At 46.0% G+C, this 19,652-nt stretch overlaps 1 protein-coding gene across 1 annotated transcript in view; it reads left to right on the top strand.

The window, feature by feature from the left end:
* LOC142249543 (uncharacterized) overlaps positions 1 to 18,822 on the top strand; it is a 35,608-nt gene extending 16,786 nt beyond the window's left edge. Inside the window, exons 10-15 of the mRNA XM_075321210.1 lie at positions 1,262 to 1,306; positions 3,560 to 3,610; positions 11,746 to 11,814; positions 12,182 to 12,229; positions 12,950 to 13,027; positions 18,665 to 18,822. Coding sequence (XP_075177325.1) covers positions 1,262 to 1,306; positions 3,560 to 3,610; positions 11,746 to 11,814; positions 12,182 to 12,229; positions 12,950 to 12,988 — 252 coding nt within the window. The 3' untranslated portion in view covers positions 12,989 to 13,027; positions 18,665 to 18,822. The remainder of the gene's footprint in view (positions 1 to 1,261; positions 1,307 to 3,559; positions 3,611 to 11,745; positions 11,815 to 12,181; positions 12,230 to 12,949; positions 13,028 to 18,664) is intronic.
* Positions 18,823 to 19,652: the final 830 nt, after the last annotated feature.

Here is a 19,652-nt window from a genome sequence, read left to right as displayed (position 1 = left end):
TATATGTACAATAAGATATCATTGACGCAGTGTATAAAAACTAAAGAATAATAGATATTTGCCTTGCTTGTAAATAATACCAGCAAAAAAGCAGACCTATGCCTGCCATTAAAGTCAATGAACATCATCTTCCACCTGAGACCTTGACACACGTTTCGCCCTTGCTTCATCTGGGGTTCTATATTTTTGTTAGTTTCTTTTAGCTTTAGTCTCATATATTTTATGCAGCTTAATAAAATAATATCTAAAGCGATTGTACTTTCAATGCTGTGCTGTCTATATGGCCTAAGGGCACATTGACCTTATGTCGCTAGGAGGTTTGCACAAGACTCATGAATTGTCACGGCAGCATCAGATGCTGTTCACAATATAGATCTTGACACTATGGTTTCTCTTGGTGATTCTGAGATACAAATGCAGGTTCGGACGTTGACCAGCTGCAGGCACATTCATGATCAGGCTAGCAAGAGTTCACCTCTGCTAGCCTGCTTGTTACCTCTGGAATCACATGTTGTTGGAAGAATATCACAGTGGCTCCCTTCATATTTAAGATGGTGGAGTCTGTCCTCTCATGCTGACTATAGGTTATTGCTGTGCTGGTCTGTGTGCTGTTGTGTCCCAGCCCTGCTGGTGATTGTATTGCTTTGTGCGTGTAGTTTCCTCCCTGCTCTTATTTTCATCCTCATTTCTTATTGTCTTATACTTCAGTTTGTGTGTGCCGTGAGATAGAGATTTGGTGTCCCTTTTTTGTCTATTTCTGTTGACTTTATTATTCCCGCCTCGGCCCTCCCCAGGGGTTGGAGGGAGGGTGTGTAAAATCAGGAGCAGGGCTAGAAAGGTGGCTCAGACATCCTGACCTTCAGAAGTAACTCTGAGATTAGGGATAGCTAAGGGCCCAGTCTAGGAGCCCCTATCCCCTGCTTTCTCCTCACTCACCGTGACACCTGACAGAGGGAAGTCTGACATTAGGGACTCCTCTTCATGAGCCAGAACAGAGAGCAGTCCAGTAAGAGGGTCCAGATTTTACAAATGATGGATGTACATTCATCTGAATGGCGCCATATAATAGTACAGTTCCTCTACTGTGGTATCGAAAGTACAACATTTATGTTTCATATTTTAGTGTCAACCAAGGATCCTACAGCAACCAAACTAGATCACGAGCTTCCATGTAGATCATCTGAAGGAATGGAGCATGTTGTGAAATTACCAATGTTATTTCTCTACAGCTGATCCCCGTTTTGTTTTTTTTTATTTCTAGAAAAGGCTAAATAAAATAAATCCAAAAACCCTTTTTGCGATTGTGGTAAGAAAACATTTTTTTTTAGATTTTCTTTGTTACGCAATGTTACCAATATGTGCTACAAATGAAAGGATACAGATTCCAAATGATCTTTATGAGAATTTTGATTTACATAAAAGGTGACCTCATTAAAGCAGCTGCCCCTTTCAGAAAACTTTTGTCAAATCATTGAAAGCAAAAAAAACTATTTACCCTTCGTGTGTCCAGCAATGCTCCGGTGATTGTGTGTAGGCTGCAGCGGTGACGTGACTTTAACATCGCTGCAGCCAATCACTGAGATGAGCAGCTGTGTTGATGTAGACACCACAATCCGCTGGGCTCAGTAATTGGCTGCAGCACTGTTTACATGACTTAAAGGGGTTGTCCACTTTATTGACATTGATGGCTTATCCTTAGGATAGGTCATCAATGTCTCATCGGCTGGGTCCGACACGCCCCACCCCCACGATCAGCTGTTCTCTGTCCCGGTGGCGGCATCAGGCGGCTGGAAATGCTCAGTTCCGGAGCTGCTCAGTCTTCTGATAGCGGCCGGGTACTGCACATCCGCCTCCCATTCATATCAATAAGAGGCGGATGTGCAGTACCTCGACGCGGCCGCTATGATAAGACGGAGCAGCTCCGGAACTGAGCATTTCCAGACACCTGCTGCCACCGGCAGCACCGAGAACAGCTGATCGGTGGGTGTGCCGGGTGTCGGACCCCAACTGATCAGACCTTGATGACATATCCTAAGGATAGACGATCAAAGTCAAAGTAGTGGATAAACCCTTTAAATGCTGCAGATAAACAACAGAGACGGGGAGAACACTGGAGACACCGCTCTGGTATTGTAGAGTATGTAAAGCCCCCTTTTTTCACAAAGACTAGAGCCAACAATCTAAGGAGTTTTGTAAAAGGGGACAACCATTTAATAACTCATACTAGATTGTCAATGACAATGATGAGCCCAGTGAATTTATGTGTCTGCACACTTCTGAATCCTGACAGCGCACAGTGTGCACACTGTTATTATTTTCCCGGCATTGCTGAAGAGAGCGACGGGTCACGGCCCCACGGGATCATATCTATGCGATTTGCATACCTGTGGTCTTGCACAGACTAAACATATCCAGCGTCTCACTGCAAGAGATCAGGCACATCTAATATTCAAATCACATACACGTGGCTACGTGATCATTCGCTGGCACCAGCAATGCCGTGAAATCCTGACAGTGAGTGTACTGCACGTACTGTCACAATTCAGAAAATGGCAATCAAATGGCGGATTATAATAAGGGCAATCTGGGCTAGTGCGGTACATAAGAAATAAATTGGGCACTGCAGTCTTTCTAATTTTGCATCTGCTGATGTGCACCTGTGTGCTAATCACGTGACCTATTGTGCGAACTATCAAAAGGGGATCATGTGCCATTAAACGTGATATATCGGGGGCTGGCGGGGGCCCACGCCTTCTAAACTGCCCAGGGCCACGGCCACTCCTAATTCACCCCTGATTGCAGACATTTGGTTCAAGCCTGGACAACCTCTTTAAAGAGGTGGTTCACTACTCAGCATTAGTGTTCACATCGCTGTAAAACTCATAGGCAAGGCTTTTCTCAAATACCTTGTATAGTACATTCTGACTGAGTGGCGCTATTGTGGTCCGCTCATCCCCATCACATGACCCCCCACCCCCCCAGGCTCCGTGACCTCTGAGATCCGGTGAGGTCACATCAACTTCCAGGCGACCCAACATCACAAAATCGGGCCTTAGTCTCCGTGAGTGACTGCGCTGTTGGCGGAGTTTCATCGCTCATCACAACCCGCCATCGCTTCTGAGTGCGGCGCTCTGCAGCGAAGGAGAGAGTTTGAGATGCTGGGCTGTGACGAGCGGGGAAACTGCGCGCACAACGCAACTGCACTCACGGAGACTGGGCCCGGCCATGGTGATCTCGGGTCAAGTGGAAATTGATGTGGCCTCTCCGGAGCTCAGGGGTCACAGAGCCTGGGGGTCAATTGATGGGGATGAGCGGACAGCAATCGCACCACTCCCAGGCAGAATGTACTACACAAGGTATTTGAGAGAAGCCTTCCCTATGAGGTTTACATCGATGTGGCCACTATGCTGTGTAATGAACCACCCCTTTAAGAAAGCTTGTAGAGTCCTGACTCTAGTAACCCAGTGCTGTAGATAGATGCTGTTGTGAACTGAACCTAGTTAGACTGAGACATAATAAAACATTACATAATTGTCGACTTTCCATCTGTCTTTAATAGAACAATTCTGCCTGCATGGGTGATAAATTGCTGAACACTGACGGAATATTGGTAAGAGTCTTAGTCTATAACATATAGAATATCAGTAGATAAAATTGTGATTAAAAAAAAAAGAAAAAAAAAGCCATGATAAAACGCCATATTCTCAGCTGTTTGACAACATCGAAATTGAAATTTACTTTTGAAGGTGTTACAACAAGTCGTGAGTGAGCACTAAAACGCTCGGGCGCTTGTTACTCCAATGGAGCAGGTCGGACGCTCCGACTGCCTACACCAGAGTATAATGGAAGACAAGGGGAAACTTCAGCGTTACTTAGCAGACCCCCCAGGAGGTCTGAGGGGGCAAGAAAACCCTGAAATTGATGAAACCAGCACTCAAATTGAGTGGGAACAGCATGGGAAAGACGCCTGGACGCATCTGACTCCCAGGCCGCTGCTGGGAACAATGTTATCAGAGTATTACTCCACTGACAAAACATTCACAACCGAAGATAAAATGGATTTTACAGGAAAAAATACTAGCAAACATTCTTTCCTATGTCATGAAGAAAAAAAACAAAACACCTCGTCCTCCCCTTAGACGCAGTTCACACGTAGCGTTTTTGCACTTTCATTGCATTCAATGTTGAAAAAAATGATAAAAGAATTTACATGCGCCATCTTTCACAAACGCAGCAGTTTTCTATGTCAAGAAAAAAAACAATTGTGCATTAGGTTTATGAAATCTCCTAGCTTTTGCTGCTACTGTAAAAATCAGCTTTTAATTGGCATAAAACTCATGAAAAAATTCTGCAAAAAACAGAGTGGGATTCCTACACTGGTAAAGCCTATGCACGAAGTGAAAGGCCGAGCAAAAATGTAAAGGAGGGATTGTTAGTAATGTGGCCCATTCTTGTCCTGTACGGTAGTAATGTGCCCCATCCTTGTCTCTTCTAGTAATGTGCCTCATCCTTGTCTCTTCTAGTAATGTGCCTCATCCTTGTCCTGTACGGTAGTAATGTGTCTCATCCTTGTCTCTTCTAGTAATGTGCCTCATCCTTGTCCTGTACGGTAGTAATGTGCCTCATCCTTGTCCTGTACGGTAGTAATGTGCCTCATCCTTGTCCTGTACGATAGTAATGTGCCTCATCCTTGTCCTGTACGATAGTAATGTGCCTCATCCTTGTCCTGTACGGTAGTAATGTGCCTCATCCTTGTCCTGTACGGTAGTAATGTGCCTCATCCTTGTCCTGTACGATAGTAATGTGCCTCATCCTTGTCCTGTACGGTAGTAATGTGCCTCATCCTTGTCCTGTACGGTAGTAATGTGCCTCATCCTTGTCCTGTACGGTAGTAATGTGCCTCATCCTTGTCCTGTACGGTAGTAATGTGCCTCATCCTTGTCCTGTACGGTAGTAATGTGCCTCATCCTTGTCCTGTACGGTAGTAATGTGCCTCATCCTTGTCCTGTACGGTAGTAATGTGCCTCATCCTTGTCCTGTACGGTAGTAATGTGCCTCATCCTTGTCCTGTACGGTAGTAATGTGCCTCATCCTTGTCTCCTCTAGTAATGTGGCACATCCTTGTCCTGTACGGTAGTAATGTGCCTCATCCTTGTCTCTTCTAGTAATGTGGCACATCCTTGTCCTGTACAGTAGTAATGTGCCTCATCCTTGTCTCTTCTAGTAATGTGGCCCATCCTTGTCCTGTACGGTAGTGATGTGCCTCATCCTTGTCCTGTACGGTAGTAATGTGCCTCATCCTTGTCCTGTACGGTAGTAATGTGCCTCATCCTTGTCTCTTCTAGTAATGTGCCTCATCCTTGTCCTGTACGGTAGTAATGTGCCTCATCCTTGTCCTGTACGGTAGTAATGTGCCTCATCCTTGTCCTGTACGGTAGTAATGTGCCTCATCCTTGTCTCCTCTAGTAATGTGGCACATCCTTGTCCTGTACAGTAGTAATGTGCCTCATCCTTGTCTCTTCTAGTAATGTGGCCCATCCTTGTCCTGTACGGTAGTGATGTGCCTCATCCTTGTCCTGTACGGTAGTAATGTGCCTCATCCTTGTCCTGTACGGTAGTAATGTGCCTCATCCTTGTCTCTTCTAGTAATGTGGCACATCCTTGTCCTGTACGGTAGTAATGTGCCTCATCCTTGTCCTGTACGATAGTAATGTGCCTCATCCTTGTCCTGTACGGTAGTAATGTGCCTCATCCTTGTCCTGTACGGTAGTAATGTGCCTCATCCTTGTCCTGTACGGTAGTAATGTGCCTCATCCTTGTCCTGTACGGTAGTAATGTGCCTCATCCTTGTCCTGTACGGTAGTAATGTGCCTCATCCTTGTCCTGTACGGTAGTAATGTGCCTCATCCTTGTCTCCTCTAGTAATGTGGCACATCCTTGTCCTGTACAGTAGTAATGTGCCTCATCCTTGTCTCTTCTAGTAATGTGGCCCATCCTTGTCCTGTACGGTAGTGATGTGCCTCATCCTTGTCCTGTACGGTAGTAATGTGCCTCATCCTTGTCCTGTACGGTAGTAATGTGCCTCATCCTTGTCTCTTCTAGTAATGTGGCACATCCTTGTCCTGTACGGTAGTAATGTGCCTCATCCTTGTCCTGTACGATAGTAATGTGCCTCATCCTTGTCCTGTACGGTAGTAATGTGCCTCATCCTTGTCCTGTACGGTAGTAATGTGCCTCATCCTTGTCCTGTACGGTAGTAATGTGCCTCATCCTTGTCCTGTACGGTAGTAATGTGCCTCATCCTTGTCCTGTACGGTAGTAATGTGCCTCATCCTTGTCCTGTACGGTAGTAATGTGCCTCATCCTTGTCCTGTACGGTAGTAATGTGCCTCATCCTTGTCCTGTACGGTAGTAATGTGCCTCATCCTTGTCCTGTACGGTAGTAATGTGCCTCATCCTTGTCTCCTCTAGTAATGTGGCACATCCTTGTCCTGTACGGTAGTAATGTGCCTCATCCTTGTCTCTTCTAGTAATGTGGCACATCCTTGTCCTGTACAGTAGTAATGTGCCTCATCCTTGTCTCTTCTAGTAATGTGGCCCATCCTTGTCCTGTACGGTAGTGATGTGCCTCATCCTTGTCCTGTACGGTAGTAATGTGCCTCATCCTTGTCCTGTACGGTAGTAATGTGCCTCATCCTTGTCTCTTCTAGTAATGTGCCTCATCCTTGTCCTGTACGGTAGTAATGTGCCTCATCCTTGTCCTGTACGGTAGTAATGTGCCTCATCCTTGTCCTGTACGGTAGTAATGTGCCTCATCCTTGTCTCCTCTAGTAATGTGGCACATCCTTGTCCTGTACAGTAGTAATGTGCCTCATCCTTGTCTCTTCTAGTAATGTGGCCCATCCTTGTCCTGTACGGTAGTGATGTGCCTCATCCTTGTCCTGTACGGTAGTAATGTGCCTCATCCTTGTCCTGTACGGTAGTAATGTGCCTCATCCTTGTCTCTTCTAGTAATGTGGCACATCCTTGTCCTGTACGGTAGTAATGTGCCTCATCCTTGTCTCTTCTAGTAATGTGGCCCATCCTTGTCCTGTACGGTAGTAATGTGCCTCATCCTTGTCTCTTCTAGTAATGTGGCCCATCCTTGTCCTGTACGGTAGTAATGTGCCTCATTCTTGTCTCTTCTAGTAATGTGGCACATCCTTGTCCTGTACGGTAGTAATGTGCCCCATCCTTGTCTCTTCTAGTAATGTGGCCCATCCTTGTCTCCTCTAGTAATGTGCCTCATCCTTGTCTCTTCTAGTAATGTGGCACATCCTTGTCCTGTACGGTAGTAATGTGCCCCATCCTTGTCTCTTCTAGTAATGTGGCCCATCCTTGTCCTGTACGGTAGTAATGTGTCCCATCCTTGTCTCCTCTAGTAATGTGGCCCATCCTTGTCTCCTCTAGTAATGTGGCCCATCCTTGTCTCCTCTAGTAATGTGGCCCCTCCTTGTGCCCTCTAGTAATGTGGCCCATCCTTGTCTCCTCTAGTAATGTGGCCCATCCTTGTCTCCTGTAGTAATGTGGCCCATCCTTGTCTCCTGTAGTAATGTGGCACATCCTTGTCTCCTCTAGTAATGTGGCCCATCCTTGTCTCCTCTAGTAATGTGTCCCATCCTTGTCTCCTCTAGTAATGTGGCCCATCCTTGTCTCCTCTAGTAATGTGGCCCATCCTTGTCTCCTCTAGTAATGTGGCCCATCCTTGTCTCCTCTAGTAATGTGGCCCATCCTTGTCTCCTCTAGTAATGTGGCCCATCCTTATCTCCTCTAGTAATGTGGCACATCCTTATCTCTAGTAATGTGGCCCATCCTTGTCTCCTCTAGTAATGTGGCCCATCCTTATCTCCTCTAGTAATGTGGCCCATCCTTGTCTCCTCTAGTAATGTGGCCCATCCTTATCTCCTCTAGTAATGTGGCACATCCTTATCTCCTCTAGTAATGTGGCCCATCCTTGTCTCCTCTAGTAATGTGGCACATCCTTGTCTCCTCTAGTAATGTGGCCCATCCTTGTCTCCTCTAGTAATGTGGCCCATCCTTATCTCCTCTAGTAATGTGGCACATCCTTATCTCCTCTAGTAATGTGGCACATCCTTATCTCTAGTAATGTGGCCCATCCTTGTCTCCTCTAGTAATGTGGCCCATCCTTGTCTCCTCTAGTAATGTGGCACATCCTTATCTCCTCTAGTAATGTGGCACATCCTTATCTCCTCTAGTAATGTGGCCCATCCTTATCTCCTCTAGTAATGTGGCCCATCCTTGTCTCCTCTAGTAATGTGGCACATCCTTGTCTCCTCTAGTAATGTGGCCCATCCTTGTCTCCTCTAGTAATGTGGCACATCCTTGTCTCCTCTAGTAATGTGGCACATCCTTATCTCCTCTGGTAATGTGGCCCCTCCTTGTCTTCTCTAGTAATGTGGCACATCCTTGTCTCCTGTAGTAATGTGGCCCCTCCTTGTCTCCTCTAGTAATGTGGCCCCTCCTGGTCTCCTCTAGTAATGTGGCCCCTCCTGGTCTCCTCTAGTAATGTGGCCCCTCCTTGTCTTCTCTAGTAATGTGGCACATCCTTGTCTCCTGTAGTAATGTGGCCCCTCCTTGTCTTCTCTAGTAATGTGGCCCCTCCTTGTCTCCTGTAGTAATGTGCCCCATCCTTGTCTCCTCTAGTAATGTGGCCCCTCCTTGTCTCCTGTAGTAATGTGCCCCATCCTTGTCTCCTGTAGTAATGTGGCCCATCCTTGTCTCCTGTAGTAATGTGCCCCATCCTTGTCTCCTGTAGTAATGTGTCTCATCCTTGTCTCTAGTAATGTGGCCCATCCTTGTCTCCTGTAGTAATGTGCCCCATCCTTGTCTCCTGTAGTAATGTGCCCCATCCTTGTCTCCTGTAGTAATGTGCCCCATCCTTGTCTCCTCTAGTAATGTGTCCCCTCCTTGTCTCCTCTAGTAATGTGTCCCCTCCTTGTCTCCTGTAGTAATGTGCCCCATCCTTGTCTCCTGTAGTAATGTGTCTCATCCTTGTCTCTAGTAATGTGTCCCCTCCTTGTCTCCTCTAGTAATGTGCCCCATCCTTGTCTCCTGTAGTAATGTGTCTCATCCTTGTCTCCTGTAGTAATGTGCCCCATCCTTGTCTCCTGTAGTAATGTGTCTCATGTAGTAATGTGCCCATTCTTGTCTCCTGTAGTAATGTGTCTCATCCTTGTCTCCTGTAGTAATGTGTCTCATCCTTGTCTCCTGTAGTAATGTGTCTCATCCTTGTCTCCTGTAGTAATGTGTCTCATCCTTGTCTCCTGTAGTAATGTGTCTCATCCTTGTCTCCTGTAGTAATGTGCCCCATCCTTGTCTCCTGTAGTAATGTGTCCCCTCCTTGTCTCCTCTAGTAATGTGCCCCCTCCTTGTCTCCTCTAGTAATGTGGCCCATCCTTGTCTCCTCTAGTAATGTGGCACATCCTTATCTCCTCTAGTAATGTGGCACATCCTTATCTCCTCTAGTAATGTGGCCCATCCTTATCTCCTCTAGTAATGTGGCCCATCCTTGTCTCCTCTAGTAATGTGGCACATCCTTGTCTCCTCTAGTAATGTGGCCCATCCTTGTCTCCTCTAGTAATGTGGCACATCCTTGTCTCCTCTAGTAATGTGGCACATCCTTATCTCCTCTGGTAATGTGGCCCCTCCTTGTCTTCTCTAGTAATGTGGCACATCCTTGTCTCCTGTAGTAATGTGGCCCCTCCTTGTCTCCTCTAGTAATGTGGCCCCTCCTGGTCTCCTCTAGTAATGTGGCCCCTCCTGGTCTCCTCTAGTAATGTGGCCCCTCCTTGTCTTCTCTAGTAATGTGGCACATCCTTGTCTCCTGTAGTAATGTGGCCCCTCCTTGTCTTCTCTAGTAATGTGGCCCCTCCTTGTCTCCTGTAGTAATGTGCCCCATCCTTGTCTCCTCTAGTAATGTGGCCCCTCCTTGTCTCCTGTAGTAATGTGCCCCATCCTTGTCTCCTGTAGTAATGTGGCCCATCCTTGTCTCCTGTAGTAATGTGCCCCATCCTTGTCTCCTGTAGTAATGTGTCTCATCCTTGTCTCTAGTAATGTGGCCCATCCTTGTCTCCTGTAGTAATGTGCCCCATCCTTGTCTCCTGTAGTAATGTGCCCCATCCTTGTCTCCTGTAGTAATGTGCCCCATCCTTGTCTCCTCTAGTAATGTGTCCCCTCCTTGTCTCCTCTAGTAATGTGTCCCCTCCTTGTCTCCTGTAGTAATGTGCCCCCTCCTTGTCTCCTGTAGTAATGTGTCTCATCCTTGTCTCTAGTAATGTGTCCCCTCCTTGTCTCCTCTAGTAATGTGCCCCATCCTTGTCTCCTGTAGTAATGTGTCTCATCCTTGTCTCCTGTAGTAATGTGCCCCATCCTTGTCTCCTGTAGTAATGTGTCTCATGTAGTAATGTGCCCATTCTTGTCTCCTGTAGTAATGTGTCTCATCCTTCTCTCCTGTAGTAATGTGTCTCATCCTTGTCTCCTGTAGTAATGTGTCTCATCCTTGTCTCCTGTAGTAATGTGTCTCATCCTTGTCTCCTGTAGTAATGTGCCCCATCCTTGTCTCCTGTAGTAATGTGTCTCATCCTTGTCTCCTGTAGTAATGTGTCTCATCCTTGTCTCCTGTAGTAATGTGTCTCATCCTTGTCTCCTGTAGTAATGTGCCCCATCCTTGTCTCCTGTAGTAATGTGTCCCCTCCTTGTCTCCTCTAGTAATGTGCCCCCTCCTTGTCTCCTCTAGTAATGTGCCCCATCCTTGTATCCTGTAGTAATGTGTCTCATCCTTGTCTCTAGTAATGTGGCCCCTCCTTGTCTCCTGTAGTAATGTGTCTCATCCTTGTCTCTAGTAATGTGTCTCATCCTTGTCTCCTGTAGTAATGTGCCCCATCCTTGTCTCCTGTAGTAATGTGTCTCATCCTTGTCTCTAGTAATGTGGCCCCTCCTTGTCTCCTGTAGTAATGTGCCCCATCCTTGTCTCCTGTAGTAATGTGTCTCATCCTTGTCTCCTCTAGTAATGTGCCCCATCCTTGTCTCCTGTAGTAATGTGCCCCATCCTTGTCTCCTGTAGTAATGTGCCCCATCCTTGTCTCCTCTAGTAATGTGGCACATCCTTGTCTCCTCTAGTAATGTGCCCCATCCTTGTCTCCTGTAGTAATGTGTCTCATCCTTGTCTCTAGTAATGTGTCTCATCCTTGTCTCTAGTAATGTGGCCCCTCCTTGTCTCCTGTAGTAATGTGCCTATGCTTTAGTAATGTCCTCCTACTGGTCCCCTTCTTGTCACATTATGTCATTGTTCACACACACAAAATTATCACCTGTCCTCCGTTCCCATGGTGTTCTCTTACCTGCTTCTTGCGAACCGCAGGCACATAGATCCCTTGATGATTGCGGCCGCACACGGGACCACCGCTGTTGTCATCAGTTGAATGCTTTACTTGAGTATAAGCCGAGGGGAGCGTTTTCAACATTAAAAAAAAATGTCCTGAAAAACTCGGCTTATACTCGAGTATATACAGTAATTGAATTTTTGAAGTGCTGTCCATGATGGAAATTCTGCATAGGGACTAATTAATATAGTTACTCCCAGTAGCACATACTATATATAGATTGTATTATACATTTGTCCATATATATCTGCTGATATTGTTCCAGGATATGATGTTATTTTTTCATCTAAATTACACATTTTAGGAACAGCTCACTGATGCAGTTGGTAAAGCAATCGCTCCAGTTCTGTCGTTAGTTGCAGACACCGTGCTGGTAAGGTTTACTAATCTATATATTTATACCATAGCTTATTATTGAGCGATAATTATTTATGTACTGTATATATTTTCTTCATTGTAACACGGATAAGACACATGAGTCAGAAGGTTTCAGTAATAGGAATTGTCTGTGCGTCTCTATGTGGGCGCTCGATGCTTCTTCTGGTCAAAATATAAAGTGATTGAATGAGACAGTTAACAATAAGCCAGGAACGCTGCCACTGGTGACCATAGGACATATCGTAAAAATACTAATCACAGATTAATTTATATATTTTATAGCAATTATGAAAAGCTCTCAGCAATAATTTATATGTAGCCTCCTGATTTCTAATATTTTATTATTTATACATATATTACAGAATGTCCCCTTAGTCAGGAGCCTTCTGGGAACCGTAAATTGCATATTGGTGAGTATGGTTTATATAATAGTTTTGTTTCCAAAATATCTGTCTTATTGAGATATTTGTATCAATAGCATGTAAAGAAAAATTAAAGGGGTTGTCCATTACTTGGATAACCCCTTTCTCATTCCACATGTGTACCCCATTAAAATAAAGCCTATACTCACCTCTAGTGCCATCGCGGTTCCAGTGATGTCAGACTCGCATTCCAGGGGATTTTTTTGACACGCGAGCCCCGCGACCAATCAGCACCAGCTTCCTTCTCCCCGCCTTCAGACATTTAAGTAATTAACAGGAAGTGAGCGCTGCGGCTGCCACTCACTTCCTGTTATTTAAACCCTCGAAAGCGGGAAGAAGGACGCCAGCGCTGATTGTTCTCGGGGCTCACGGGTCATAACAATGTCATGTGGACCCCAGGAACGCGAGTCTGACATCACTGGAACCGCGACTGCACCGGAGGGGAGTATAGGCTTTTTTTACTTTTATGGGGGTGCACATGCGGAATGAGAAGGGGTTGTCCAAGTAGTAGATAACACCTTTAAGACGATGAGCACAACAGGTTTACTCTGGATATGAACATGTTTCTCCATTTACTAGAAGAAACAAAGAGCTTGTGAGCCCTAGGAATAAGTATATTAGAACGTGCCATAGATTTCATCAAGTAACATTGAGTTATCGTCATGTGTTAATGTCCCCATTTAATTCAGATATTTATTTTCTAAACAGAACACTCTTTTGGGAGGAATTCTTGGCGTCAAAATCTAAGTCTTAATGTTCAGCACAAACAAAAACAAATCAGTGGAGGTAAGTATAAAACAGATGCTGCAACGTCATGCCGCTCTCAGAGATGCTGCAACGTCATGCCGCTCTCAGAGATGCTGTAACGTCATGCCGCTCTCAGAGATGCTGCAACGTCATGCCGCTCTCAGAGATGCTGCAACGTCATGCCTCTCTCAGAGATGCTGCAACGTCATGCCTCTCTCAGAGATGCTGCAACGTCATGCCGCTCTCAGAGATGCTGTAACGTCATGCCTCTCTCAGAGATGCTGCAATGTCATGCCTCTCTCAGAGATGCTGCAACGTCATGCCGCTCTCAGAGATGCTGTAACGTCATGCCTCTCTCAGAGATGCTGCAACGTCATGCCTCTCTCAGAGATGCTGCAACGTCATGCCTCTCTCAGAGATGCTGCAACGTCATGCCGCTCTCAGAGATGCTGCAACGTCATGCCGCTCTCAGAGATGCTGTAACGTCATGCCTCTCTCAGAGATGCTGCAATGTCATGCCTCTCTCAGAGATGCTGCAATGTCATGCCTCTCTCAGAGATGCTGTAACGTCATGCCGCTCTCAGAGATGCTGTAACGTCATGCCTCTCTCAGAGATGCTGCAACGTCATGCCTCTCTCAGAGATGCTGCAACGTCATGCCGCTCTCAGAGATGCTGTAACGTCATGCCTCTCTCAGAGATGCTGTAACGTCATGCCTCTCTCAGAGATGCTGCAATGTCATGCCTCTCTCAGAGATGCTGTAACGTCATGCCGCTCTCAGAGATGCTGTAACGTCATGCCGCTCTCAGAGATGCTGTAACGTCATGCCGCTCTCAGAGATGCTGCAACGTCATGCCTCTCTCAGAGATGCTGCAACGTCATGCCTCTCTCAGAGATGCTGCAATGTCATGCCTCTCTCAGAGATGCTGCAATGTCATGCCTCTCTCAGAGATGCTGCAACGTCATGCCGCTCTCTGAGATGCTGCAACGTCATGCCTCTCTCAGAGATGCTGCAACGTCATGCCTCTCTCAGAGATGCTGCAACGTCATGCCTCTCTCAGAGATGCTGCAATGTCATGCCTCTCTCAGAGATGCTGCAATGTCATGCCTCTCTCAGAGATGCTGTAACGTCATGCCGCTCTCAGAGATGCTGTAACGTCATGCCTCTCTCAGAGATGCTGCAACGTCATGCCTCTCTCAGAGATGCTGCAACGTCATGCCGCTCTCAGAGATGCTGTAACGTCATGCCGCTCTCAGAGATGCTGTAACGTCATGCCGCTCTCAGAGATGCTGTAACGTCATGCCGCTCTCAGAGATGCTGTAACGTCATGCCTCTCTCAGAGATGCTGTAACGTCATGCCGCTCTCAGAGATGCTGCAACGTCATGCCTCTCTCAGAGATGCTGTAACGTCATGCCGCTCTCAGAGATGCTGTAACGTCATGCCGCTCTCAGAGATGCTGTAACGTCATGCCTCTCTCAGAGATGCTGCAACGTCATGCCTCTCTCAGAGATGCTGTAACGTCATGCCGCTCTCAGAGATGCTGTAACGTCATGCCGCTCTCAGAGATGCTGTTTGGGAATATTTATACCGGTCTCACAAATCATATGATCCAATTGTGGAGAGAAAAAAAAGTTTTGTTTTGTTTTTATTTCATACGAAATTTTGGGTTTTTTGTTTCTCGGTCCAAGTGCAACCTGCGATGTCCAGCCCGCCCGGCTGTGGGTCTCTTTACCAAACACCTCAAATATATCTAGGCCACTAATGACTGTGAAAAATGGATGTGTGAATCCGGCTTTACAATGTCTTAAAAACGTATTCTTAAGTTTGAAAGTTATCCGCTATCCACTGCATAGCTTTCTGATCACGATGGCCTCCAGAGATCCGGAGCTCTGAAGACCCCGGGTGAATAGGCCAGTGGTCAATCATCCGCACTGCTCCATTCACCCTTAGGCCAGGGTCACACTTGCCTCTGACTCGTGCGAAAATTGGATTGAACTGCCCGGACCGGCCGCGGCTCTCCTGACAGGAGCGGCTCCGCTGTATGTATTTCTATGATGCTGACCCGCTCCGGTCAGGAGAGCTACGGCCGATCCGGGCAGTGCAATCCAATTCAAGTGTGACCCTGGCCTTAACTCCTTCACGACCGGCCAATTTTTCGCTTTCCGTTTTTTTTTTTCGCCATTCTTTTTCTGAGACGTAACTTTTTTTATTTTTCAGTCAATATGGTCATGTGAGGGCTCATTTTTTGCGGAACGAGCTGTACTTTTAAATGAAACCATCAGTTTTACCATATAGTGTACTGGAAAACGGCAAATAAATTCCAAATGCAGAAAAATTGCAAAAAAAGTGCGACAGCACTATGGTTTTTGAGATATTTTATTCACTGTGTTCACTATATGGTAAAACTGATGTGTCGCTGTGATGCCTCAGGTCAGTGCGAGTTCGTAGACACCAAACATGTATAGGTTTACTTTTATATAAGGGGTTAAAAAAAAATCGGAAGTTTGTCCGAAAAAAGTGGTGCACGTTTTACGCCATATTCCGTGACCCGTAGCGTTCTCATTTTTCGGGATCTATGGCTCAGTGACGGCTTTTTTTTTGCGTCTCGAGCTGACGTTTTTAACGGTACCATTTTTACGCAGATGCTACGTTTTGATCGCCTCTTATTGCATTTTGCGCAAAAGTTGTGACGACAAAAAAAAGTCATTTTGGCGTTTGGAATTTTTTTTACCGCTACGCCGTATACTGATCAGATTAATTGATTTTATATTTTGATAGATCGGGCGTTTCTGAACGCGGTGATACCAAACGTGTGTATATTTTTTATTTTTTTTAACCCTTTAATTTTCAATGGGGCGAATGGGGGTGATTTAAACTTTTAGGGTTTTTTTTAATTTTTTAAAACTTTTTTTTAACTTATTTTTTTTATTTTACTAGCCCCCCTAGGGGGCTATTGCGAGCAGCAATCCGATCGCTCTGCACTATCTGCTGATCACAGCTACAAGGCTGTAAACAGCAGATATGCTCACTTTCTTTTTCACTGTGCCGCGGGCACAGCGAAAGTGAAAGCAAGTCAGGGGTAGTACAGGAGTCATCACATGACCCTGTGCTACCATGACAACTATCGGAAGTCACGTGATCGCGTCACGTGACTTCCGGTATTGGGCGGTAAGTAAAGGTTTACCGCGATCGCGCTTATAATGGCGCTGTCACATATTGACAGCGCCATATAAGGGGTTAAACGGCACGAGCAGATAACGATTCTGCTCGTGCCTAGCAGGCACACATCTCAGCTGTGAAAATCAGCTGAGATGTGCGCCGATCGCGGCATGCTGCCGCCGGCAGACCGCGGGCAGTAACGTTATGACCGCTAGGACGTAATTTTACTGCCCGCGGTCGTTAAGAGATAAATGGGAGCATCGGAGATAGCGGTGCTTGGTGGGTCTTCGGCACTCTCATTAGAATAAATAAGACGGAACTACGCATGATCAATTTACAGACAGGGGCGTAAACAGATAGCAAGACCTGACCCACATATTCCCTTCCTGTTGCACCTGTCAATCAAATAGCAGTGCGTTGCTGGAACTTGCACATATTTCTGATATAAAACATCCAATCTCTGAACAGAAGCTCTGCTTACACTCAGCATCCCAGGGCCAGTATAGCACTGGCTTTACTTTATATGTGAAAATCCTGCGGGTAGGTTCCCTTTAAACGCAGCAAATAGATGATGCAGCATGTATCAGCTTTCAAGTTCCCTTTTAAAATATTGTAATTTCATTTTATAAGAGGTCCCTTGTGGGACTTTCAAAAGAAAAAAAAAATAGTAAATGTTCTCAAAATATATATTTACAGTAATTATATATTTATTATTTTTTATTAAAATCACCTTTTTCTCCTCTTACGCATTACTTTGTTACATAAAAAAAATAAAATCAAAAAAGCTACACGTATTTGGCATTTCCACGTCCATCATAAATGCACAAGTTATAGCATTATCTTATTTATTCTGTATGGTGAACATCATCCCCATAAAAATGACAAAAATTGCTGCTTTTTATATCCGGCTTCCCAAAATAAATAGGGATCAAAAAGTTGTATGTTCCAGAAAACAGTTTATACAAAAGCATCAACTCTTCCCCCTCCAAAAAAACATGGTGTGATGGTCACCACAGCCGCCCATATAGTATGATATATACAGCAGCCCCCCTAATATATACAGGGATGTCTACCAAACACCCCCATGCAGTTTTATGTCCACCACAGCCCCCTTTACAGTATTATATATCCACAGCCTCGAGTATAATGTCCCCCAAAGTGCCCTATACATTTTGATGTCTCCCAGTCCCCTATACAGTATGATCTCCCCACAGCCCAGGTATAATGTCCCCCACAGCTCCCGGTATAGTGTTCCCAATGATTTCCCATATAACATGATGTCCCCACAGCCTGCCCCTCGTGTAATGTCCCCACAGCCTGCCCCTCGTGTAATGTCCCCACAGCCTGCCCCTCGTGTAATGTCCCCACAGCCTGCCCCTCGTGTAATGTCCCCACAGCCTGCCCCTCGTGTAATGTCCCCACAGCCTGCCCCTCGTGTAATGTCCCCACAGCCTGCCCCTCGTGTAATGTCCCCATAGCCTGCCCCTCGTGTAATGTCCCCACAGCCTGCCCCTCGTGTAATGTCCCCACAGCCTGCCCCTCGTGTAATGTCCCCACAGCCTGCCCCTCGTGTAATGTCCCCACAGCCTGCCCCTCGTGTAATGTCCCCACAGCCTGCCTCTCGTGTAATGTCCCCACAGCCTGCCCCTTGTGTAATGTCCCCACAGCCTGCCCCTCGTGTAATGTCCCCACAGCCTGCCTCTCGTGTAATGTCCCCACAGCCTGTCCCTTGTGTAATGTCCCCACAGCCTGCCCCTCGTGTAATATCCCCAATTCATTGCTAAACTAATAACAGGATAAAAAAAAAATCTTCTACTCCCCTAATCCCGGCTCCCTGTTCAGCGCAGCCTCCATCACCTCTTCTATCCTGGAGTGCTGGATGACGCGATGACGTCACTGCATCGCGTCATCCCCTGCATGCGCCAACTCAAACAGAATCCAGGCTGAAAGGAGCCTGCCATCTACTGGACTTTCTGGCAGGGAGCCGACTACTGCAGATTACTGCTCCTCTGCTCCTGTCGCGGGCGACAATCGCAGCAATTGAATTTTTGTCTTACAGATGAAAATACGATTAAGTGCAGGGAGGGAGCAACGCCCGGGGCACAGGCAGAGCGAGGGGGTGCGATGTCAGTGACACTGCTCACTGTACCCGCGCCCTGGCCGTCAGCGTGGTCAATGCCTATGGCAGGAGGAAGGAGCCGGTTGGCAGCAGGCAATCAACAATGTCCCCCCCCAAAGTGCAGCACCCTCAGGGAAGCAATGCCCTAGGCGGGTGCCTACCTTACCTGCCCTTGTCCCGCCACTGCAGTCTGGTGATATGTGACCCAGCAATGAATGGAAAAATCCTATGAGCTGAAGAAACCGGGATAATAGCTGGTTTTACCTTTTCAGACATACACTAGTTTTCCAAAAGTACAGAAAAGTTATATTTTTAAAGAGATATTCCATTCCTGTACTTTGTTGTATTTATGACAGAATATCATATCTAATATATATTCCTTTTACATTTTCCACAGTGACTCAAGACTCCAACATGTCAAATGGGAGAAATTAATCCTTACTCAATATTGTCATTTTTTCAGAAATTTCTCTCTCACTGATTTGTAAAAAAAAAATTGTTGACATTTATTTTACTTTTATCATACCTTAAACCATTAAAGCGTGAACATATAAACTTGTGAGCGCTGTTATTTCTTGAGATCCAAGGTCCTGTTTCGACATTTGCTTTTTCTAAGTGCTTTTCTACAATTTGCACTGGTGAACTTTGGGGCAAATTTATAAAAAAAATGCGCAAACACATAATTAATTTTTTTTTTTTACCTATCATGCAAATTTTTTTTTTACATTAAAGAAACAAAAATTATGCAGTCTATGAAAAAAATGTAATGTGTTAATTTTCAAATGCAACACAAAATACCCCAAGGGGCAGAGGTGCAGATTTGTGCATCAAATGTGAGACGTTTTTCAAAAGTCTCAAATGATGAGATAGGCAAAAATATTGGGAATTGGCCAACCTCACCCACATTGAGGAACAAAAAAAGAAAAGTGGCACAAAGGTTAAGAGGCTCTAAGAAGATAATTAGGAGATGTGGTTACACTCAGGTGCTGAGCAGACATGCTGAAGTGGAGCTCCTACTATCCGGACTGCCATTATGACGGTTTTTCGTCTCTTTAGCCCTCCTCTTGACCTGGAAATTGCCTGGGGAGAGAGGCTTCTGCTGGACAACAAAGGAGACTTCCAGTACAGACCCACTGCGCACCGTGGAGCCCTGGCTGCACACATGTGAGGGTACAGCGGTGGCCATCTTGAAGCTTCGTCCAGGGCAGGGGCGTGAGGATGAGCGCGTGGAAGCAGGTTCCTCCGGTATAGCTTTCCCAAGCTGCCGTCACCCTGTCAGTGCTGCTTGTACGCTGGAGCCAACCAGTCAGAAGAGACGGACTTATCTTCTAGTGAGGTGTCGGTCACGGATGACAAAACCTTGGCCACTCAACAATTTAATTGGT

This window comes from Anomaloglossus baeobatrachus, chromosome 8 (assembly GCF_048569485.1).
Source record: "Anomaloglossus baeobatrachus isolate aAnoBae1 chromosome 8, aAnoBae1.hap1, whole genome shotgun sequence".
NCBI lineage: Eukaryota > Metazoa > Chordata > Amphibia > Anura > Aromobatidae > Anomaloglossus > Anomaloglossus baeobatrachus.
Note: the sequence above shows the minus strand (reverse complement) of the source record. Positions and strands in the feature narration are given on the sequence as shown.